The sequence below is a fragment of the Pelophylax lessonae genome (genome assembly GCF_965119305.1).
Source record: "Pelophylax lessonae genome assembly, chromosome: 1".
Classification (NCBI taxonomy): domain Eukaryota; kingdom Metazoa; phylum Chordata; class Amphibia; order Anura; family Ranidae; genus Pelophylax; species Pelophylax lessonae.
The window spans coordinates 139584621-139609565 of record NC_138768.1 but is presented as its reverse complement, the minus strand read 5'-3'; the positions used below and the strand labels follow the sequence as shown (position 1 = coordinate 139609565).

Below are 24945 nucleotides of genomic sequence, written 5' to 3'. Positions count from 1 at the left end.
TGGCCCTGCTACAGGACTGATATTTTAGTGTGTGGGAGGGAAGTGATGTCTTGGATAGTTTGTGTTTAACTACCCCGCAGTGTCCAATAAGATTCTCCGTTTGCACCATGGTGATATGGAATATGAAATGGACTGTTTGCTGTGGGGAATCACTGACTCCTGGCCACTTTTCTCTAAAGATATATCTGTATATATCAGTCACTTGTGGGGAAAAGGGGAGCAGTTTCTAGCACCCCTTTTCCTCATGGGACGGCGGCAGGAGCGGGCAGTTTTAAGTTCCCCTCTTGCCCTGTAAGCGCAGGGCTCTTGGAGTAACGTCAGTGTCTCTGGTAGGGGTCAGCTGACCTTTGCCAGGGTCACGTGACCTTTTCCGCTGGAAATTTCTAGAACCCCACTTCAGGGGTATATAAAGGGGTGAATCAGAAACGGAGCTGTGGTGTCCCCCCCCCCCCCCCCCTCCGCTTTCTTATAGTATGTGGTGGTGTCACCTTTGAAAATTCAAAGGACGGTTTCTTTGTTGAGTATTGCATGATGATATATTTTTGGTTATTTATGTTTATTTGTTGTAGAAAAAATTTAATTTGAGTTATTTAGCCCCCGTTCACACTAAGGCGACCTGTGAGGGGACCTGGTCGCCTCGCAGGTCGCCTCCCACAGGAAAGCTGCGGACCCGTTCTAATAGGAGCGACACAAGTCGCTCCGACCTAGAAAAAGGGTCCGGAGCTTCTTTGGGGCGACCAGGAGGCGACCACCATAGACTTCAATGTTATGAAGTCCGTGGCGGCCGCTCCGAGATCGCGGCGCGCTGCTTGCACCGCGATCTCGGAGGTCGCCCCGGGAAGTAGCGTCGCGTGTATGTGAACCGGCGCTTAATGTTTATGCAACCTGAGTTAGTAGTGACTAGGTTGGTTTTCACGTATGTATTGAATTGCTTATCAAATAATTTGTGGATTTTCATTCTTATTTGAAACCAGTAATAAACGGCTGTAGCCTTATTTATTCCAACCCAATGTCTCTGTGGTTAATAAAATAGAAAAATATATATATAATAAATAATTATATATATATATATATAATATGTAGCACCCTACAAGGTAGGTGCTAGGTAAAGTATAGTGGGCCTTGACTGCTTATCAGCAGGGCCATGATTTTCAGCTAGGTTGTCAGGGTTCCCAGGTGTGGCTGTTTAAGACTGGGGAGTCTCGCCGCTGTACTCAATGAGGGCTCTCATTGGGCAGTGGAGGAAACCTGGCCAATGGCTCACCCAGGCTTGTTTCTATCCCAGGAGGGCAGATTATGCCGCACAGCATTCTGGGAGGGGGTATAAGTTTGAGGGGAGCACATGGCGCAGCGACTTTGGCGGGAAGCAGAGTCCCAGGAGGGAGAGTACGGCTGTCTCTCCTCCTGTCAGAGGAATCGGGTGTCCCAGGCGGCTTGCCTGAGGTGACAGGGGGCTGAGTTGAGCTGCAGAGAGGATCCGGTGTGCTGAGGACCAGCGGAGCTGAGAGGGGTCGAGTTTCAGGAAAGCATTCCCAGTCGTGAGTACTGCAAACTGCCCTTGGGGTCTGCCTAGTGAGAAGGAACCACTCCGGAGAAGGTCAGAGGGATCCGGGAGCTAGCTAGCCGGTGCAGGAAGAGTAAAAGGGTATGCCAGTGTTGATCCTGAAGAGTAAAGGGGGTGCCAGTGTTGACCCTGAAGAGTAAAGGGGGTGCCAGTGGTTGGGCCCTGAAGTATTCAGCGTACAGTAAAAGTGTACAGCGTGCCGTGTACAGTGTTGAGAGTTGCAGCAGTGTTACTAAAGGCTACCTCAGTCAGGAAGGACTGGAGTGAGCAGTGTCAAGGACTTTTGAGCTAACCAGAGTGTCAGAAGTCAGTCTTCAGTACAGTACGAGCAAGTCAGTGATCTCAAGCGCCAGCAAGCGTTGGTCGGAATTCAGCCGGCGTCAAGTCAGCGCTGAAAGACATTTTAACAAAGTGTCCCGATTTGTACCTAGTTGAGCCAGAGGAGTATCCCACTCATTCCCTTCTCCCATCCCCATATAAAATAAAACAAAACCAAGATGCCGGACTGTTCATTGTCTCAGATCTCATACTTGGGACTTGGGCATTCAGCTTAAATGGACTGCTAATGTTACCAGTAGGGATGCACCGAAATTAAAATTTTGGGCCGAAACCGAAAATGCAGGATGCCCTTGGCCGAAAACCAAAACCGAAAATTACTTTTTCCCCCAAAAAAAATTAAAATGTATAGAACAGGGGCATACACCAAAAACAGGCAGTGACGTACACCTGTCGCTGCCACCCTGTCACAGTATATGTACTGTGATGGGTTGGCAAGAGGTTAATTTAATTACCAATGGTATTTGTATTATGAAGCATGAGGGGGTTAATGTATTGTCACTGCTGGTCACTCATCTATTAGTGATCGACCAGTGGCAGGTAATTAACCCCTTTGTGCTGCATTAGTGCAACCAGTGTTAATTAACACTGATACTGGTTGCACTAATGCAGCACAAAAGGGTTAATTACCTGCCACTGGACGATCACTAATAGATGAGTGACCAACAGTGACAATACATTAACCCCTCATGCTTCATAATACAAATACCATTGGTAAGCTGCCTCGGCTCTCCCCCATCTCCCCCCCACCCCCACTGCCTCAGCGTCCCCCTCCTCGGGTGTCCTTCATTCAACAGTCCTGCCTCTGGCCGGCGGCACCGCCTCTCAATGACGTCCCTACTACGATCTGTGCATTATGAATGGACATACCAGGCCGGGGGGGGGGGGGGGGGGGGCGGGGCGATCGGCCGCTATAGATAGAACTAATGTGATCCTTCACTGTCAGCTCAGCACGACTATGTGTGAATGAGAACAGAACTGACCTGACACCGGGCGGGGGGGCGGGCGGAGCGGCCGCTATTAGCTGTAACTATGTGAGAGCTTCTCTTCCTTGTCAGAGGAGATACATGCCTGTCAGGGAAGTGAAGCGCTCACATAGTTACAGCTAATAGCGGCCGCTCCCCCCGCCCCCCCGCCCGGTGTCAGGTCAGTTCTCATTCACACATAGTCGCGCTGAGCTGACAGGGATAATTCACATAGTTCTATCTATAGCGGCCGCTCGCCCCACCCCCCCACCTGGTATGTCCATTCATAATGCACAGATCGTAGTAGGGACGTCATTAAGAGGCGGACGGCCGGCCAGAGGCGGGACTTTTTAAAACCGCGCCGCGCCCTCCTCCTTCCCCACGGCGGCCATATTTATTTTCGGCAATGTTAACCCATTATCGGCCGAAATGAGATGAGGCTCATTTTCGGCCGATAATTTCGGTGGCTGAAATTTCGGTGCATCCCTAGTTACCAGTGACCATGGCAGGCCCAATGCCTGAAAATCCTACTACATATACTGTATATATATTATTTTATTAAATTATATTGATTTTATAAATATTTATGTTGGGAGTAAAATTCTTGCCTGCTGTCCCATGACGTGTGTGTCCTGAGAATGTAGTTCTTACATGCAGTGCTATATAAAGTGTGTAAAGTCATAAATTAATCCTGTACTTTGTATTTGATATCCATAGGAAAGCTATGAGAGAATGAAAGCATTAGTAACTGAACTCAAGCAAAGGACAGAAAAGATACGTCTTGGTAAGTAATAATTGTGGCTCCACTATACACCAGGGTGGGATATGCATGGTAAAGACATTATGTGCGTCAAATGAGTACCATTAGGCCTCATGCACACTGGGGCTTTTGTAAATTTAACTTAATTTATTCTGGCCATTGAAATGAAAAAACGCTTAAAGCGGAGTTCCACCCGAAAATGAAAGTTTGTTCCATCTTCTTGGTCCGGGTCACCTGAAAAACAAATGGATAATCGCAATGTTTTTTTTTTTTTTACTTACCTTGTTTAGAAAATAATATACTTACCTTACATCCTCTTCCTCCCCTCGGCGGCCACGGCGAGTTGTCACTGCCTGGCTTGCAATGATTCCTGGGAGCTGAACGTCATCGCTCCCAGGAATCAATGCGCCTGCACCGGTCCCGACGTCAGTTCCGGTGCAGGCGCCATCCTACCTTGCTAAACAGCTTCTGGGCATGCCCAGAAGCTGTGCAGGGATGACGCTGCAGACCCGGAGGTGACGGCGGGGCCAGTGCAGTGCATCGTGAGACGGAAAAAGACGGAGGAGGACGCAGAAGAGGATCGCGCTGGCTTCAAGCTGCCCACACCTGAGATAGCAGCGCTGGAGAAGACATTTTCAAGGTAAGCATTTCTTCTTGCAGGTAAGTGCAACCCGGGACAGTTCAGAGGCTATCCATTGTGGAATGCACTAGCCCTGACTGTCCCAGGGGTATTTTTATGTATTTTTTAGTTTTTTAGGTGGAACTCTGCTTTAACGCTTAGCCTCACTATGCTATTGTGTGAATGGGTGCTAGTCTCTAGCATTTTTTTTTAAGTCACTATTTTAGGAAGGTACACTTTAACCATTTTAGCCCCGGAGGATTTGGCTGCTCAAAGACCAGGCCCTCTTTTGCGATTCGGCACTGTGTGACTTTAAGGGACAATTGCGCGGTCGTGCGACGCTGTGCCCAAATTAAATTAACATCCTTTTTTTCCCACAAACAGAGCTTTCTTTTGGTGGTATTTGATCACCTGTGCAATTTTTACTTTTTGCGCTATAACCAAAAAAAGAGTGACAATTTTTAAAAAATAACAATATTTTTCACATTTTTTTTTTTTATATGAAATTCTCAAAAAAAAATGTAAAAATCAAAATTTTATAACATTTTAGGCCAATTTGTTTTCTGGTACATATTTTTGGTAAAAAAAAAAATCGCAATAAGCGTATTTTGATTGGTTTGCGCAAAAGTTATTACGCTTACTGACTACGGGAAAGATTTATGTCATTTTATTGTTTTTTTTTTTAAACAAGTAATGGCAGGGATCTGCGATTTTTTTTTTTTTTTTTTTTTTTTTTTTTTGCTGGACTGCGACATTGCAGTGGATAGATCGGACCCCTGAATTACATTTTTGACACTTTTGGGGGTACCAGTAACATTACTACAGTAATCAGTACTATAAATATGCACTGTTACTGTAAAAATGACACTGGCAGGGAAGGGGTTAACTTTATTGGTGATCAAGGGGTTAAGTGTGTCCCTAGGGGCGTGATTCTAACTGTCAGGGGGAGTGGCTAGTGAAGTAACCACAGAGACATGCGATCCTATATAGCAGGATCGCATAGCCTCTGTGATCACTTCAGGGAGAATGACAGACGGCCGTGTTTACATCAGCTGTCTGTCTTTCTCCCTCTCCTGCGGGAGATCGAGTGGCCGGCAGCCATCTGAACTGCCGGTCACACGTGCGCTTGCCCCCTGCAGGCTCGTGGGAGAGCGACGTAGGTCTACGTCGCTTTGCCTGTAAGCGGCAGAGTGCCGCAGTAAATCCTCGTGAGCCGGTCGTAAAGTGGTTAACCAGTTCCCACCCACTATAGCCGAAAGACGGCTACATCGTGGGCTTACTTTGGCGGGAGGGTTTCCATGGACGTCCTCCTCCTATGATTGTGCAGGCAGCATGCTTTATGATCGCTGCATTCTTAGGACACAGCTTATTACAGATCGGGGTAAAGGGACAATCACATGATCAGCTGCGTCCAATGACAGCTGATCACGATGTAAAAACAACCCAGTTATCAACATTCCTTTCCTCTCACTGACAGTGCGAGGAGAGAAGAGCTGATAACCGGCTTGTGTTAAAAGGACATCTACACTGATAATCAGGGCATTGATAATCAGTGACCTGATCATCAGTGCAGTCCCAACAGTGTGCTTACCTTCAATTTCGATATGTACCGGTCACAAGCGCTTTCTCCACTTTTCCGTGGGAGAGGAGCATTATCAGTTTGCTGCGTTACCCTTTGGTCTTGCCTCTGCTCCTTTGGTCTTTACAAAAGTGTTAGCCCCGGTGCTAGCATTGTTACGCCAACGGGGGATCGCGGTACTGGGCTACTTGTCCTGCTTGTACTATGTCGTCCTCCTGTGAGCGGAGTCTCCTACTGCTCTAGTGGAAAACCCGGAAATCACCATATGAACTCTGAAGGAGTTCGGCTGGATTCTGGATTTTCAGAAGTCTGCGCTGGTTCCGTCCACAAAGCTGGATTATCTGGGCCTGACTCTGGACTCAGCCTTAGTTAGAGTGCTCCTTCCTCTGGACAAGCTCCAGAAATTGCAGGCTGCAATTCGTCTCCTTCTGCCCAGCAGATGATCATCCCTCTGGACTTGCATGCGGCACTGGCCCACCTTCGAGGCGGTTCCGTTTGCACAGTTCCATACGAGGTCCCTGCAAAGGGAGATTCTGGCCAAATGGGACAAGACTCTGCAGTCTCTGGACAATCAGATCCGACTGAGCTGTGAAATGAAGGAGTCCCTGATTTGGTGGCTTTGTTCTCCTGCGCTTCGGCTGGGCAAATCATTCCTCCCCTTGTATTGGACAGTGGTCACCACGGATGCCAGCCTGTCCGGCTGGGGAGGCGTCCTCTGCAAAAAATTCTGCTTGGGGATCTGGACACTAGAAGACTCCAGACTACCGATCAATGTCTTGGAACTCCGAGCGATCAGACTGTGCCTGGACCATTGGACGGATCGTCTTCAGGGCTGTCCAGTGCGCATTCAATCCGACAATGCCACGGCAGTGGCTTATGTCAATCACTAAGGGGGCACAAGAAGTGTCCTGGTAGCTCTGGAGGTAAGCGGCATTCTAAGATGGGCAGAACGGTTCGTTCCAGCCCCCTCCGCCGTACACATTTCCGGGGTGGAAAACTGGCAGGCGGATTACTCAGTTGACAGGCGTTGGACCAAGGGGGAGTGGTCCCTTCATCTGGCGGTGTTTGATCATTTGTGTCTCCAGTGGGGCATCCCCCAGGTGGTACTGTTGGCGTCTTGGCTGAACAGAAAGGTGCAGAGGTTTGTGGCTTGGTCACGGGATCCTCTGCCGGATGCCACAGATGCGCTGGTGGCCCCGTAAGGTCAGTATCATCTGGTTTACTCTTCCCTCCTCTCAAGCTTCTGCCAAGACTTCTACGCAGGATCAAGGCAGAAGGGATGCGGGTCATCTTAGTGGCTCCAGACTGGCCTCGCCTGACTTGGTACGCCGATCTGGTGTGGCTGGAAGCTTCCTCTCATGGAGGATCTGCTGTCCCAAGGACCAATCTCCCATCCTGCTTTACAGTCGCTGGCTTTGACTGCTTGGCTGTTGAACGCCAGTTTCTGATGGATAGAGGTTTATCTGAGTCTGATTCCAACGCTGTTAAAAGCTAGGAAATCTACTTATAGGAAGATCTACCATCGTACATGAAAGACGTACATTGCGTGGTGTGAGTCTCTTGAGGTTCATCATCGCTTCTTCTCGGTGGCTCGGATCTTGACCTTCCTTCAACGAGGGGTTGAATAGAAATTGGCCTTGAGTACCATAAAGGGCCAGGTGCCGGCTTTGGCAGTCTTCTTCCAGTGACCCTTGGCCACACACTCCCTGGTGCATACCTTTCTTCAGGGTGTTCAACATTTGGTTCCTCCAGTGTGGTCTCCGTTGCTGCCTGGGGACCTCAATTTGGTGCTTTCGATCCTCCAGAAGCCTCCCTTTGAGAATCTTCGGGAGATTCCCTTGCATACGCTGTCTCAGAAGGTGGCTTTTTTGGTGGCTATCACCTCTGCGTGCAGGGTGTCGGAATTGGCAGCGTTATCCTGTCATTCCCCTTACTTGGTGATTCACAGAGATAAGGTGGTTCTTCGCCCCTGTCCATCGTTCGTCCCTAAGGTTGTCTCTGATTTTCGTTTGAATGAAGACCTTGTGTTGCCTTCCCTGTGCCCCAGGCCAAAACATACAAAGGAAATTGCCTTCCATGCCTTGGATGAGGGCAATTCGGGTGTACCTGGCAGCTACAAAGTCTTTTTGGAAGTAAGACTCCCTATTTGTGCTCAAGGATCGGCCTCGGAAAGGGTTGTCCGCTTCCTCTGCGACCAATTCCAAATAGATCAGACAGACGGATATTCAGGCCTATTCCATCAGGTGTCAGGTTCCTCCTTTCCCTGTCAAGACGCACTCTACTCGGGCACTTAGTCCCTCCTGGGCCTTCCGTCATCAGGCGTCAGTGACACAGGTTTGCAAGGAGGCCACCTGGTTGTTGGTGTACAATTTCACAAAGTTCCATAAAGGGGATGTGTTGGCATCTGCAGATGTTTTCTTTGGCTGCAAAGTTTTGCAGGCTGCTGTTTAGAGGACCTGGTCCTTTTTGAGGGTGTATTGTTCTTTTCAGGTGGGCTCCGGTTGTTTTGGTTGAGCTTCTGTCTGTTTACCTGTTTGGCTATAGTTTAGGCATGGGAATTTATGTTTCGCTGTTCCAACCCCTCATATATAACAGATCAGGAGCTATGTCTGTCAATGAACGAACGAGAAAATGGGATTTGTGACTTACCGTAAACTCCATTTCTTTGATGTTCATTGAAAGGCACAGCACCCACCCCTCTCTGGAGTTGTAGTTCTTCTGACACTGCAAAAGAGGGTAATAAACCCCTGTCGGATTTTTTTTTCGCCATCTGTGTCCCATTGAGGAGATTTCCATTCACTTCCTGCCCCATAGCCAAACAGGAAGTGAGAGGAAACTTCTGCAAATTAAGGGAATTACTTGGGGACCCCCAGATCATCAGAACTAGTGTCCTCATTGGAAAATTTCCCCTCTATTACTTTTCTGGGGACAACCCAAAATTTGGGATTTTCTTACTTTTTTACTCTCAATAATAATGGTGAACAGGACAAATAGAGAGGGTGTATGTCCTTAACGGGGGCCCAGACAGCAATAAAAACTGACCGGGTTTCTAATCCTGCTCCACTCTATCCAAAACTAAAAAAAAAAATGTCTGCCTTTAGTAATACTTTATGGGTTCCTTGAAACCTCAAATTGATTTTAGGGGTTCATCTGGGGTAAAAAGGTTGAAAGGCTGTTCTATACACAATCCTAGATTATTACTAAACCTATAACCTTGTTACAGGGGGAGGAGAGAAGGCCCGATCACTCCATACTTCAAGAGGTAAACTGCTTCCAAGAGAGAGGATCGACAGGCTTATAGATCCTGGGTATGGATATCTGTTTGTTATATCTTTATTTCATTACAGGGTCTGATGCTTTTCATAGTCTTTTTTTTTTTTTTCTTTTTGGGGAGTTGGCTGTAAGTCAGCCTAATGTTTGCTAGGTTTCTTTGGGTCCCTAATTTGTAGTCCGGTAAAAAAAAAAAAATGATCGAACAATAGTTGAGAATATGCGAGTGGTAATTTATAGAGATATTGAAGTTGTGCTAATTGTTAATAGTAGCATTCAAGTCACCCTTTACTTTGTTCATGCAGGGAAAAATAACAGGGTCCCTTAAAGTAGAACTAAACTCTCTCAAAGTGCATTACCTATTTTAACCACTTTAATACCGGGCACTTCCCTCCCTTCCCGCCCAGGCCAATTTTCCCCTTTTAGCGCTGTTGCATTTTGAATGACAATTGCGCGGTCATGCAACACTGTACCTACACCAAATTTATGTCATTTTCCCCCCACAAACAGAGCTTTCTTTTGGTGGTATTTGATCACCTGTGCGATTTTTACTTTTTGCTAAACAAATAAAAAAAGACCGAAAAGTTTAAAAAAAAAAAAATAAAAATTTTGTTTATGTTATACAATTTTGTAAATAAATAATTTTTTTCCTGCACTGATGAGCACTGATGAGACTGCACTGACAGGCACTGATGAGGAGGCACTGATGAGGAGGCACTGATGAGGAGGCACTGATGGGGTGGCACTGATGGGGTGGCACTGATGGGGTGGCACTGATGGGGTGGCACTGATATGGTGGCACTGATATGCGGCACTGATAGGCACTGATATGTGGCACTGATATGCAGCATTGGTGGGCACTGATAGGCGGCACTGCTGGGCACTGATAGGCGGCACTTACGGGCACTGATAGGTGGCACTGATGGGCACTGATAGGTGGCACTGACGGGCACTGATAGGTGGTACTGACGGGCACTAATGGGCACTGATAGGCGGCACTGATGGGCACTGATCGGCACTGACGGGCGGCACTGATGGGCACTAATGGGCACTGATAGGCGGCACCGGTGGGCAATAATGGGCACTGGTGGGCGACACTTAAGGATGGCAATGATGGGCACTTGTGGGCAGCACTGATAGGGAGGGCACTGGTGGGCAGCACTGATGGGGTGGGCAATGGGGGGCTCCCTGAGCCCTGATTGCCATCCCTGGTGGCCATAGTGGGCATCCCTGGGGTCATAGTGGGCATCCCTGGGGTCATAGTGGGCATCCCTGGTGGATCTAGTGGCATCCCCCCCCCCGAGGGTCTGCACTGGTAATCAATGATCTGATTACCAGTGCCGACCCCCCCCCCCCTGTCAGGGGAGCCGCCGATCGGCGCTCCTTTACTCGTGCCTGTCAGGCACGAACTAAGGAAAGCCGATCAACGGCTGTTCCTATTTACTATGTGACCAGCCGTGATTGGACACGGCTGATCACATGGTAAAGAGCCTCCGTCAGAGGCTCTTTACCGAGATCGGAGATGCAGGGTGTCAGACTGACACCTCGCATCACCGATCGCCGCTCTGCGCGCCCCCGGGGGGCGCCCAGAGCGGAGTTATCCTGCCGCCGTCATATGACGTCCGGTCAGGATAACTCAACCACATTCCCGCCGTCATTTGTCTATAGGGCGGGCGGGAAGTGGTTAAACCATTTTGCTGCTAGCACTAGTAAACAGATATTAGGTTATTTTATATTTATTTGTTTAAAGTTGTTTTTTTTTTTTTGTTATATTCGGCTGGGTTCTGGCCTAGGCCAAAATCATGTCAACCATGCCAGGAGTCTTCATGGCATTTTTTTTCTACCATCTGGAGGAGGGGCTTTCACAGCTAAGCACACCCTCCTGTCTGTATGCCTGAGCTAACGGCAGATTCTAGAAGAATCCATGAATCATCTGCCTTTTACAATCAAGATGGCCAGTGCGAAAAATGCTACTGTAGGAGTTTGTTTTTCAAAGTGATTTCTCAACAAAATAAAGCATTGAGACCTGGATGGATAGGTGAGCTTGATTTGAATATTTACAACAAATGAAATAGCGTTTTCAAATTGTGATGCTCAGAGTTTAGTTCCACTTTAAGCTTCCCCTCAGCTCATAATTAGTCAAAGAAATTGTTGACTTTTTTAGCGGAAACATTAGATCTTTATTTAAACCATGCCTACAGATACGTAATATACTTGAAAAAGAACACAAGGAACATTTAACTTTTCAGTCATTTATACAACAAAAATTTCAACAGATGTACAGTGGAAAAAGTATGTACACGTTTGCCATCAAAAGATGGTATTGCCCCTAAAGCAATTAACGACTTTCTTTGCATTTTGTATACCTGCCCACTGGTCTCGGACATTGAAATTTTTCAAAATCCCGCATGACATTTCAATAGGAATAAATCAGGGCTTTGACTGTGGAAGTCCATAACGCTCTATTTCTTCTTTTTGAGCCATTCTATAAAGGGTTTTTTAGTGTCCTTCAGATCATTGTTGGGTTAAAAGTTCATTTCTGATTCAATTTTAACTTTTGATGGCTTCACATTCTCATTAAGCATACTTTGATATGATTCAGAATGTATGGTTTACTTGATGACTGCAAGCTGCACAGGCGCTGAAGCAACAACACAACCCCAAACCATAACATTTCCAACTCATGCTTCACAGTTGGTGCAAGGTTTTTTGCCCTGAAATACCATCTTCATTTTGTGGCAAACGTGTCCTGTTACTTTGACCAGCTCTGTTTATTGTTAAATTCTCAGAACATTATTGCAGGAGGCCTGGTCTTTACTCATATGTTAAATGGCAAACTGCAATTTTGTTCCAATGTTTTTTAGACAGCAGTGGCTTTATAGCACCACCTTCAGGAGTAGGACACTAGGCAGAAAAAAGAACACAGCACTGCCTTTGGGCAGTCCTAACTAGTCATCCCAATGGAGCTGGGCGTCAGGCTGGATAGTATAGATCCATTAGTCACCTCAGTTAAGCTTAGTTAAAGCCTCCAACTGTGCACTCGATTGGCTGCGACAACTCAAAGGATGTCGGGCAGTCTGTGAGTTTTCCTCATGGGAGGGGTGCATATGGCTGGTCTGTAACAGTGTCCTTTAGGCAGACAGCACCCCAGCTTCACCTGAGGGGAGTTCTTTTACTGGGAAAGAACCCCTTTCTAATCGAATATGATGTGAGTGCACACCCTCCTCCTCCCCTGTACCTTCTCGGGCCACTTGGTGTGGGTGCTGGGTATCTGTTTTTGTTTTTCCCTTTGTATTCCCATGTTTGTTGTGGTTGTTGGTGTACCCTTGCGAGCAGGGTGTAGCTCAGGGAGTGCAGTGTAGTTGTGTGTGTGGGTGCTCCGCAGTGTGGCAATTACCTGGCTGGGGATTCATAACCTTGGTAGAACTATCTGTGTCCCCAGCAGGCAAGCGGTCCCCTGGTCTAGGCCAGAGGGGGTCCACTGATCCTTTATCCATTCATTAATGTAAATAACCTTCCGTGCCACAGGACCCCTCACCCCACTGTACTTACCTGAGCCTTATCTCGATCCAGAGCTGTGCACAAGAGCAGCGGTTCTCTCTGTTTTCTCACCCTCTCAGGGCAGATTGATAGCAGCAGGAGCCATTGGCTACTGCTGCTGTCAATTCAATTCTGTGCTTAGGGAGCAGTGGGCGTGGTCAAGCCATGCTGTCTGTGTCTATAGATGCAGCCAGCATAGCTCTGGATCGAGCATGCACAAGTGCCCCCATAGAAAGCCAGCTTCCTATGGGGGCATTCCCCAAAGAGGAGGAGCCAGGATCATCAGTGTGGTACCCCAGAAGGAGAGGACCTGAGTTTCTCTGTGCAAAACAATTGCCTAGAGCAGGTAAGTATGACATGTTTATTTTAATGTAAACAAATCAAAGCTTTATAATCACTTTAAATAAGACAGGTTCTGCCTGCATACAACTTAAGGAGGTTCTAATCATTGGCACCTAATCTGGAACACTGAATTCTAATTTTATGAATTGGAAGTGGTGGTAAAAGTAGGGGTGTACTTACCTTTTTCCCCATGTGACAAATCTGCATTTTTGTTAATTTGGAAAGTAAATATACCTTGTTCATTTTTGTTTGTTCAAGTATACCTTTATGTGTAGGCATTGTTTGCCGGTTCAAATATGTTTAAAGCCAACAATTTCCTTGGCATGTACATACATCTTTAGATGATTGTACCTCCCCTTCACTCCTCTGCTGCTCCTCCACTGCTGCTCCTTTAGGTCAGGAGCAAGGGGAAAAAAAGGCTGTGCAAGTTCCACAATGATTTGTTAGAGGTTGCACAAAGCTGAGGACGATAAAGACTTTACAGTTAATTTTTTGCAATGATTAGAAATCTCATAAAGCCATATTTTATTCACATTAGAAAATACCGTATATGCCGGCATATATGGCGACTGGGTGTATAAGACGACCCCCTAATTCTCCAGTTAAAACCTAGATTTTGGGCTATACTCGCCGTATAAGACTACCCCCTTTCAGAGGCAACCTCTCCGGCCTCCCATAAAAGTGATCCTGCGGCGAATCCACCACTGGGACCACTTTTATGTGAAAGATTACCTCCCGCCCTGTAAGAAAATACCGGGGTTATGGCAGCTATTTGCTGCCATAACCCCGGTATTTAACGTCAAAGTAGCCGAAGCTACGGTATATACAGTATTACCGCACATCCAGTGAGCTGATAGTTTAGGGAAGTTTGTTTTGGGCCTGCTTGACCCAAACAAACTTATGTAAAGTAGTCCTAAACCTGGAGTTCTCTTGAGGTTCACATTTTATACTCTGCGTATAAGACAACCCCAGATTTTTGGGGGAATGTTTTTAAGGTTAAAGAGGAAGTAAACCCTCCTCTGACACTTTTACCTATAGGTAAGCCTATGATAAGGCTTACCTATAGGTACTGTAAATATCTCCTAAACATGTACCGTTTAGGAGATATTTACCTTACATGCAGCCAGTGACGTCACTGGCGCATGCGCTCTGGAGGAACGGCCGCTGGTGCCGTTTCTTCAGAGACCGTGCCGTGACTGTCGGCTCCCGCGCGCGGGAGTGACGTCACCGCGGCTCCGGCCAATCAGATGGCCGGATGCCGCGATCCCGGAAGACGGGCGACTGGACATGTCGCCCGTCATAGAGGTGAGCGGACGGCACGGCGGGGGCTCATTCTAAGGTAAGTATTTCATAATGAGCTAGTATGCGATGCATACTAGCTCATTATGTGTTTCTTTTTCAGCTTGTAAAAAATAATAAAAAATGTAACTGTGTTTACAACCTCTTTAAAATGTCATCTTATACACCAGCATATACGGTAGAAATCATATCAAATATTTACCATGAGAAAATGTACCGTTTTTAAGGAAATAAAAATTTAGGTAATTTTAAAATTGATAGCCGCAACACGCTTTAAAAACAGTTGGGATAGAGCCATGTTTACCAGGGTGTAGCATCCCCTCTTTTTTTTTTTTTTTTTTTATTCTGTTTATTGTATTTAAAAAAAATAAAAAACAAGGTACAAAACATAGCCGCGTGGGCATACCCAGGCTCAACAACACATAAAAACTAAAAAATAACAACAAAAGAACAGAGTTAGCCTAGAACCACCAACCCCCCCAACAATGGCTGCTGCTTAAGAGATCATGTGCATAACTCAGACATCCTACCGATACTCTAATGCACGTAAAAACAATGCAGGTCCAATGGGCACCAAGAGGCACTAGCATCCCACATGACCACACACATAATGAAACAGGCTATAAAGTGGATTAAGGCACATTAACATCGGCATTAGTTTGGTCATTGACAGTGTCCATAGCTTCAAGCCACAGATCCCACACTTTGTGGAAAGCAGTGTTAATTTCGTCGACTAAAACCGACTAAAATGTTTTCCTCGACTAAATTACAAATTTTAGTCGACTAAAACACGACTAAAACTAAAACAATTCAGGTGACTAAAATACGACCAAAACGAAAATGGCATTTTAGTCATAAGACTATAACTAAAACTACATAAAAAAATTGACATCATCAAAATTAACACTCCTCTGCTGGCCATTTCTATATCGGCAACACAATTCCATCCAATAATAGCACATTAAAGTTTAAACATGTATTGCACCACCGCATACGCATAAGTAAGGAGCATCTACTAAGCTGCTGAAAACTAAACAATTAAGAAAAAGGCTTTTCTTATATTTTTCCCTAATATTTAATGTTGGTAATATATTCAGGTAATATGTGCAATGACATTACAGCCAATGGAGTTTACAGCAGTGTTAATTTAGTCAATGAAAACTTTTTCGTCACCGGCATTTTTCAACTGACGAAAACGAGACGCAAAGTATAGCACATTTTCGTCAAATGGTGACAACTATAACGAAAATCAAATCTGTTTTCGTTAACGAACGAAAACTAAACGAGAATGTGAGGCAGGGACGTTTACCCAACTTCCGGTTTTCATGGAGCTCCCCCTGTGTGGCGTCTGGCGTGGCGTGCCCCGTGACGTCCGACGTGAGGAGTGGACTTCTACAAGAGAGTCAACTCGAGACCAGTCACCTGACCTCACCAGAGCACTGCAGCTGCAGCACTACAGCCAGACGCGCCAGGCCTGACTCATCACACGGCACTGGCACCCGGCCACCACCACATCCAGAGCAGAGCACCCACTGTGAGTTAACAGCCAGGCCAGCTATTACTGCCTCCCTGAGTCCCCTCAGACCACTCACCAGTCACCACTGGCATTCCGCCATCCATCCAGGACTGTGTGCGTGCATATAGGCCGCTGAGGCCTGCCCGGCCCATCCTGTTCAACAACTTCAGTTCAGAGTCAGACCAGAGACCACCCTTAAACTTGAGACCCCCATCCAGCACTCTAAGCAGCACTGTGTGCACTCACTGCAGGCAGCAGCATTACAGGCCTCCTCTCTGACCTGACCATGACCATTTAGATGACTAAAATGAGTTTAATGTAAGCTGTTTTAGTCGACTAAAATGTACTGGAGTTTTAGTCGACTAAATACGACTAAAACTAAAACACTTGCACAAGACTAAAATGGGACTAAAACTAAAATGCCATTTTAGTCCTAAGACTAAGACTAAATTGAAATTTGCTGCCAAAATTAACACTGGTGGAAAGCATCCCCTCTTTAACATCACATCTGGGTACCGAGGAGACCTGTTTCTGGAGTTTTGGGAGAGTGTTGTCCAATTTTTGCCTGATATAGGATTCTAACTGCTCAACATTCCTGGGTCTTCTTTGTTGTATTTTTCATTTCAAGGTGCGCCAAATATTTTAAATTGGTGAAATGTCCACAGGCAGGCCAGTTACGCAGTTGGAAACTTCTACTAAAAAAACATACTGTTGTCATAGATGTATCGTGCAGTTTAGCATTGTCCTGCTGAAATATGCAAGGCTTTCCCTTAAAAAGATGTCTGTATGGGAGAATACTGTATGATGCTCTAAAACCTGGATATATCTTTCAGCACTAAGAATGTCTTTCCAGATGTTTAAGCTGCCCATTCCTTACGCACTAATGCACCCCCATACTATCCGAGATGCAGGTTTTTTGAACTGAGGGCCTATGATAAGTTGGAAGGTCCCCCTCCTATTTAGTTCAGAGAATGCGGTGCCCATGGTTGTAAAAAAAATTTCAATTTTTGATTCGCCTGACCACAAAACACTTTCCCACTTATCAACAGACCAGTTAAAGTGAGCTTTGGCCCAGAGAAGACGGTGGCGTTTCTAGATCATGTTTAGATGTGGCTTTTTCTTTGCAAGATTGAGCTTTACTTTGCATTTTTTTGGTGGGGCGGCTGTTTGCCGATTTATGTAGGATAAGCTACATTTCTTAACTTGGCCAACAACGGCGAAATGTGTTTGGAAATATTCCTGAACCCATGCAGTGATGTCCATCACAGAATCATGCTTGTTTTAAATGCAGTTCCATCTGAGGGCCCAAAGACCACAGGCATCCAATATTGCATTTAGGTCTTGCCAGAAATTTCTCCTGATTCCCTGAATCTTTTGATGATATTATTTACTGTGGATGATGTTGTATGTAAAGTCTTTGTCATTTTACATTGAGGAACATTATTCTGCAATTTGTTCGACAATTTTTAAATGCAGATTGGCCATAGGCCATCGATTATGTGATTTTGCTGGGAAGAAAATCACTTGATTCCCATATCAACACAGTCAGTGTTGATGGGGGAATCCCTCCTGCTGGCAATTTCCATACTAAAAATTTGAAATGCTAGTTGTACCCAAGTTGATCATTGAATCGACTTTGGTACAGTAAATGGATTGAATCTCGGCCAGTCCAAGCTGAACCAGCCAAGATCTGATCCATCTATGGCCAGCATTCGATTTGGATCGGATCACATACAGGTAGCAATGATCCAAGAAATCCAAATAAGGGCTCACAAGCATTTTCTCACTCTATATATATATATATATATATATATATATATATATATATATATATATATATATATATATATATATATATATATAATATTATTTTTTTTTTTTGGCTTTAATAACCAAGCCATTTTCCTTTCAAAGTAGTAGTTTTATTTTGGTTTGCAATAAATTATTTTGCTTGAAATTAAAGCAGTAATTTTTTTTTTCAGATCCCCTTTCCTGGAATTCTCCCAGTTTGCTGGTTACGAGTTATATGGTAGTGAGGAGGTTCCAGCTGGAGGTGTCATCACTGGTGTTGGTCGCGTATCTGGGTAAGATGGTCTCAAGAGTGTATGTAACACATTGTCATTATTGCTGAAAAGTTTGCCTTTAAAGTGTAGGTTACCCTAAAAAATAAAAAAAAATCTATATGTATTTAGTTTGTTACATACATTACTTGTTGGTACATGTAGCTGTAAGGTTTTCATTTTCTAGGTGACTGCTAAATATCTGGTGATCCTGCCGGTTCCCTGTGGTTCCTGTTTCAAAGTGACCACGCCAGGCATGGAAGCAAATCCATCCCAGCATGGTCAGTTTGTGCCCCTGAGATCTCTGCTAGGAGATACAGAATGCCATGCAGATGTCGGGCATGCCTGTATCTCCTGTTGTCAATGTAGTCAAGCTTGGCTAAGAATGGAGAGCATGAGAAACACTGGCTGCTGCTGCTTTCTGTAGCTGCTTCCCTGCAGTGCTGAACTTGTTATTAGTGAGAGGAGGGAGCTGCTGAGCAGAAAGAGTTTAATAGACTTAATCAGGAAGCACTGCACTGTGGGAACTGTAGTCTAGAGGACCGAGACTCTAATGCAATCAAGAGCTTTTGAACTGTATTCCCGGAGGGAAATTGCCACGAGGAGGGGAAAGATCTGCATTTTCTCAGGCTATAGAGGACAGGCTTCCTCTTGCTGTGAGGGGGACTAGAGAGTGCAAATCACTGTACAGTGTGCAGCATCACTGCTACATATCGGCGGCCTGAGTGGGATTTGGAGTGCAGAATTTGGGGGTGCCAACAAACAGTCACCTAGGTGCAGAGCAGAGATTGGACTAATCGCTGTGTATGACTGAATGGTAAGTTGTAATATGTTGGGATTAATGAACTGCTGCTGTGGGGATTTACTATCTGCTGTTAGAGAGACTAAGACCATTAGGAACTAACTATACAGCCATCTAGTAGCCTTATTGCTGCCTACAGGCTTGACTGAGACTATTCTCATGTGCATTATGATACAGTTTGGCCCCGATGCTAGCCGGCTGAAGAGTTGGGTCTAAAGAGTGCCCCTTTAAAGCTGCTACGCAGAGACCTTAACGTATTGCTTATGCTAAGAGATACTTCTCAGGGAACATTGCACCATATCCTAGCCATTCTCCTACAGTTCACTCTAGAGTAGGTATTGTATTTTTATTCACATTGCAGTTGTCGCTTACTGTATATGCACTGTTTATTGCTAACTATTGGCAATTCATGAGTTAATTCCAGTCCAGTGGTACAGAACTCTATTCTACGTTATCTTGGCGTATTGATTATACTGTCTAGCAGACTGTGTCTGAGACTTCTATCTATGTTTTAATTTAGGCTCAAACAAGCATTCACTCTAACCCATACCAATATATTGAGTTAATTTCCCACTAAACAGTCTTGTGTCTCTTTCCTGTTACTAATTCACAGTCGAGTTAAAGGTATCCACACTAGTCATCCTTTAAGTGCTTACAGTAACTCTCATTCAACCACATGTCTCAGAACGGCCGAGGTGGTTCTTTGAGTTAAGACGCAGAACCGAGAACCCAAATTGCCAAGCGGCTCCTTCAGGGTTAGCGCTACATCAGCTTTGTGCCGACCAGCCCCAGTGAATACTGTGTGTTGCTCTGCATATCCCTGTACACAAACTGCCACACCCCCTCCAACCCAACAGTGTTAGTTCAGAGTCTATGTGCATTGCCATTGTGATCGTTCTCCAACCTGCACAGCACAGAACGAATTAGAGTGCAGTCACACATAGAAAGGAGGATTCCCACTCTGCAGGTGGCTGACAGCTAACATCGCTGACACCCAGCCTCAGGCATGGAATCAGTGTGAGGTGGAGAAGAGCAGCTGCCAGGACCTGAGGACCGTTGTCTGCAGCAAGAGATTGGAGGTGGGGGAAGGCTGCAGGTTGCCTAGACCATCAGCTGGAGTCAGTGTGTATTTTTGGCGTGTGTGAGGTGGAGAGGGGGTGGCAGGACTTGAAGATAGAAAGGTTGGAGCTCATAAAAATGTGGGAGGGCTGCAGACTACCCAGCATACTGGCTAATGTTTCCTCAATCTCTATCTCTGCAGCCTCAGCTGCACAGAATGGATGAACAGGAAGAGTTTTTCACAGTCTCCCTGCTCGCAAACTGAAGCATAGTAAACACAGTTAACTGTGCTTCAGTTATGAATGAACAAAGTGAGTGATCAGTACTGATCACTCACTGAGTTCTTGCAGAAAAGGAAGGGGCTGGTAAACTGCAGCAGCTGACGGGAAAGAGAGGAGGGCAAGTGGGAAGTGCTGCGAGGGGGATGGGGGCAGGGCAGCAGAATGAAGGGGAATCTTTGCAGAAAGAATGGGGGAGGGGACAGAATTTATTTGAACCGATGCATCCCCTGTAGTTGCCCCCTGCAGCAGCTAAAAGCCCGCTTCTCCTCCTTTCCTTCTCCTCGTCTTTCAGCTGCTGCAGGGGGGAACTACAGGGAAACAGTTTCGGTAAATGCCATTCCCACCACTCTTCTGTCCATGTTTCCCTTACTTCTGCTTGTCAGCAGCACAGCATACTAAGTTGTTCCTTTCCTGTGCCAATCATCAAACCATGTCCATGGCTCAGTCATGCTAGAACAGAAAAGGGCCTCCCCCAAACTGCTACCACAAGGTTAGAAGCACTCCATTGTCTAAAATGACAATGCCTAGACCTAGGTCTGTGACACTCAAAATCTTTATTAACTAAAAATGCCTTCACTTGGCTATGATCACATGCACAGATTTTATAAATATTAATAGAGCTGATGATTGAGGTTGCTTGGTGTAGGCCAACACATAACTAATCGAAGCACCTAAATAGTAACCTAAATAGTGAATCTGGTTTTAAAGTCTAGAGGTGAAAGATTATGATGTTAGGTGAAATCTGTTCTGCAGTAAATCGGAAAAAGACATCCTCCTTTCTAAGGAGGGCTGTCTTCTTCTGATTTACAAGTTGCATGCTAATTCCTTGACAGTCTTCTAACTGTTTAATGACAGGAGCAGGTTTTTGAGGATTCAATATAAATGTGTGTGTGTTTTTTTTTTTTTTTTTTTTTTTTTTTTTTTTTTATAATAAACTTCACTTATTGACTGTGTTCCATCCTTTTGCAGGATAGAGTGTCTGATTGTAGCTAATGATGCAACTGTGAAAGGTGGAAGCTACTACCCCATCACAGTAAAGAAGCACCTCCGAGCACAAGAGATTGCAATGCAGAATCATCTCCCGTGTGTATATCTGGGTAAGATTTAGATTTATAGTTTCTTACTGCAGCAGCAAAAATTTTAATAATGAGTTAAAAGATTTAGAAAAATAAAATTTAACCATTATGTCTCTCCAAAAATGTAACATTTTGAGTTTGGATGACTTTTGGTTTTTTAAAGGTCAAGATAGCTTTTCTCTGTGTACCATGTGTTCTCCCAATAGAAGTATTTGTGGTCTGGAATTGGAAATGAAGTGACCTGACGAGATCTAATTCAGCTGTTCTTCTTTTTACTGTGTCACCCGTTGGACCAGATTTCTGGGTGTAAGCAGGCATAGACGGAAGAAAAGAGAACCCTAAAGGAATCTAAAGCATCTCTTAAAGGAAGTGATTAAGAATACCAATTTATAACTGAAAGCAGTGTCTGTATAAACTTTATCAAAAAACCATCTATTGGTATTCATCCTTTTATCTCTTATAAAAGGTAAAACCCATACCTATCCCTGTACAGTTTGGTAATTGATAAAACTTTAACTCATTATGGAGTATTTCTTTTTACAAATAGAAGTACCCCTAAAAATGAAGTATCTTTAGGTGTATGCTTATATATAAGCATACAGCGCATCCGAAATGTATTCACAGCGCTTCACTTTTTCCACATTTTGTTATGTTACAGCCGTATTCAAATAATGGATTAAATTAATTATTTTCCTCAAAATTCTACAAACAATACCCCATAATGACAATGTGAAAGAACTTTGTTTGAAATCTTTGCAAATGTATTAACCACTTAAGCCCCGGAAGATTTTACCCCCTTCCTGACCAGGGGGTATTTTGCGATTCGGCACTGCGTGACTTTAACGGACAATTGCGCGGTCGTGCGACGCTGTACCTAAACGAATTTGACGTCCTTTTTTTCCCACAAACAGAGCTTTCTTTTGGTGGTATTTGATCACCTGTGTGATTTTTTTGATCATGCGCTATAAACAAAAAAAGAGCGTCAATTTTGCAAAAATAACAATATTTTTCACATTTTTTATATGAAATTCCCCCAAAAAAATGTAAAAATCTACATTTTTTAACATTTTCGGCCAATTTGTTTTATGCTACATATGTTTGGTAAAAATTAATCGCAAAAAGCGTATTTTGATTGGTTTGCGCAAAAGTTATTTTTATATTACTAATAAAGGGAAAGGTTTTTGTCATTTTTGTTGTTTTTTTTTAACGCGTAATGGCGGCGATCTGCGATTTTTTGCGGTACTGTGACATTGCGGCGGACAGATCGGACCCTTGACTGACATTTTTGACACTTTTGGGGTTACCAGTGAAATTTCTACAGTAATCAGTGCTATACATATGCACTGTTACTGTAAAATGACACTGGCAGTGAAGGGGTTAACTTTATTTGAGAGGGAGGGGCTGTGTGTGTCCCTAGGGGCATGATTCTAACTGTGATTAGCTGTGGCTTGAGCTGTAGGAACAATGATCAACGGTCCTACATAGTAGAACCGTATGATCATTGTTTCTACACAGGGGAGAATGACAGGCGGCTTGTTTACACTAGCCGCCTGCCTTTCTCCCTCTCCACCGACGATCGCCGAGTGACCGGCGGACATCGGGTCCGCCGGTCACACGCGCGGGGGGGGTCCATGACCGCGAGCGTGCCTCCGGCGGCGCGCGCTCGCTCCCCAGAGCCTCACGGGCTTGTGACGTACCCATACGTCACTTTGCCTGTGAGGGGCTAACCGCGGCAGTATATGTACTTGCGGCGGTCGGCAAGTGGTTAAAAATCAAAACAAAACAAATCACATGAACATAAGTATTCACAGGCTTTGGCATGACACTCGAACTTGAGCTCAGGTGCATTCTGTTTCCACTAATCATCCTTGAGATGTTTCTACAACTTGATTGGAGTCCACCTGTGGTAAATTCAGTTGATTGGACACGATTTGGAAAGGCACACACCTGTGTATATATAAGGTCCCACAGTTAAAAGTGCATGTCAGAGTACAAACCAAGCCATGAAGTCCAAGCTATTGTCTGTAGAGCTCCGAGACAGGATTGTATCAAGGCACAGATCTGGGGAAGGGTACAGAAAAATTTCTGCAGCATTGAAGGTCCCAATGAGCTCAGTGGCCTCCATCCTTAAATGAAAGAAGTTTGAAATCACCAGGCCTCCTCCTAGATCGAGTCGCCCAGCCAAACTGAGCGATCGGGGGAAAAAGGCCTTATTCAGGGAGGTGACCAAGAACACGATGGTCACTCTGACAGAGCTCCAGCATTTATTTGTAGAGAGAGGAGAACCTTCCAGAAGAACAGCCATCTCTGCAGAACTCCACCAATTGTGCAAAAAGTACTTGTGAACGTATGCTTTTTTCATTTTTTACTTTTAATAAATTTGCAAAGATTTCAAACAAACTTCTTTGACGTTATGATTATGTGGTATTGTTTGTAGAATTTTGAGGAAAATAAAGAATTTAATCCATTTTGGAATAAGGCTGTAACATAACAAAATGTTGGAAAAGTGAAGCGCTGTGAATACTTTCCGGATGCACTGTATATGCAGCGGTAAATATAAATAACCAACTATTTGGTTAGGGAGCAAATTTTCTTATCCACTCTGAAAATAAGAGACAGAAGAAATATTCTGTATATACTATTAGAGGTTGAATCTGGTAAATATCATCAGACTCAGAGATCAAATTTTTTATTTAAAAAAATAAAATAAAATTTAAAGACAATTTTGCTGATTTTCAGACAGAACTGTAATATATTCTGTATGACAGACTCGCCTGTAATAGGCAGCTGGCTTAATAAAAGCTACCTGTGCCTGCAGTCACTTATGCTGGCCATACAAAAACAATGTCTTCCTTCAAAAAAAATTAAATTTTAAGAACGTTCGTTCGATTTTTTTAATCGTTAGTGTGGTCAAATTGACGTTCCTATTCGACCACAGTGACGGGAAAATTCAAAGGCGCAGAATAGAAAACTTTTTGGTCAAAGGAATTTTCAGACTGTGTATGTGGTTTTCATTCATAAGTTACATGCATTTTAAACCTGAATGTTTAAAGCAAGTGAAATTTTCAAACGACATTCTTTTATTCCGCGAATGTACAAGGATTTTTCGTATGAATATTCTCGTGTGAGAATCGATATGTGTATGGCCAGCATAAGCCTCGGTTCACACCTTTGCAGTTTGCTTTTGATCTGTTTCTGCATTGCTTTTCGCTGTGTGTTTTGTGCTTTTTTGCACACGGAATTTTGCTGAGATTTGCATGTTTAATGCTTTTTTTTTGGCCAATTTGTTGTTGGGCAGATTAAGAAAAACACAAATCATGGCAAAAACACACTACATGCTTTTCTGCAGCTTCTCCATTTAACTTAAATTAGCCCTTTATAGTACAAAAAGAACAGATAATCGCTACTATAAGGAATTCATTTATACAGTGAAAGTAATAATATATGGTACTTATATCAGGTATATAATAAATGCACCCAGAAGTAAGATATATGGGCATTTTAACTAGGAGTCAGACCTGAAGCTATATGAAGGGTGACCTAAATCTTTAATATTAAAGTAGTACTAAAAGCTGAGACTTATATTTTTTTCATGGATATGATCATTTTAAATATAATGCACAATACTGGTAAAAGTTTACTTTAAATGTAATTGTAATGCCTTATATTACCTCCAGTCTATCAGCCTCCACCTTCTCTGGGTTCAGATGCTGATCTTCCCTGCACAGAGTCTTTAAAGTGATTTTTTTTTTTTTTAAACCACAAACATTTTATACTTGCCTGCTCTGTGTAATGGTTTTGCACTGAGCAGCCCTGATTCTTCTCTGCCTTTAGAACCACCCACTTCCTGCCCATGACTTCATGTCCCATGAGGCAT

The 24945-nt window shown here is 44.4% G+C and overlaps 1 protein-coding gene across 1 annotated transcript in view; it reads left to right on the top strand.

The window, feature by feature from the left end:
* The window catches only part of MCCC2 (methylcrotonyl-CoA carboxylase subunit 2), a 195081-nt gene that overhangs the window by 10695 nt on the left and 159441 nt on the right, over positions 1-24945 (top strand). The window contains exons 2-5 of the mRNA XM_082275349.1: positions 3583-3649; positions 9047-9131; positions 17773-17874; positions 20962-21089. Of these exons, the coding sequence (XP_082131475.1) occupies positions 3583-3649; positions 9047-9131; positions 17773-17874; positions 20962-21089 (382 nt within the window). The remainder of the gene's footprint in view (positions 1-3582; positions 3650-9046; positions 9132-17772; positions 17875-20961; positions 21090-24945) is intronic.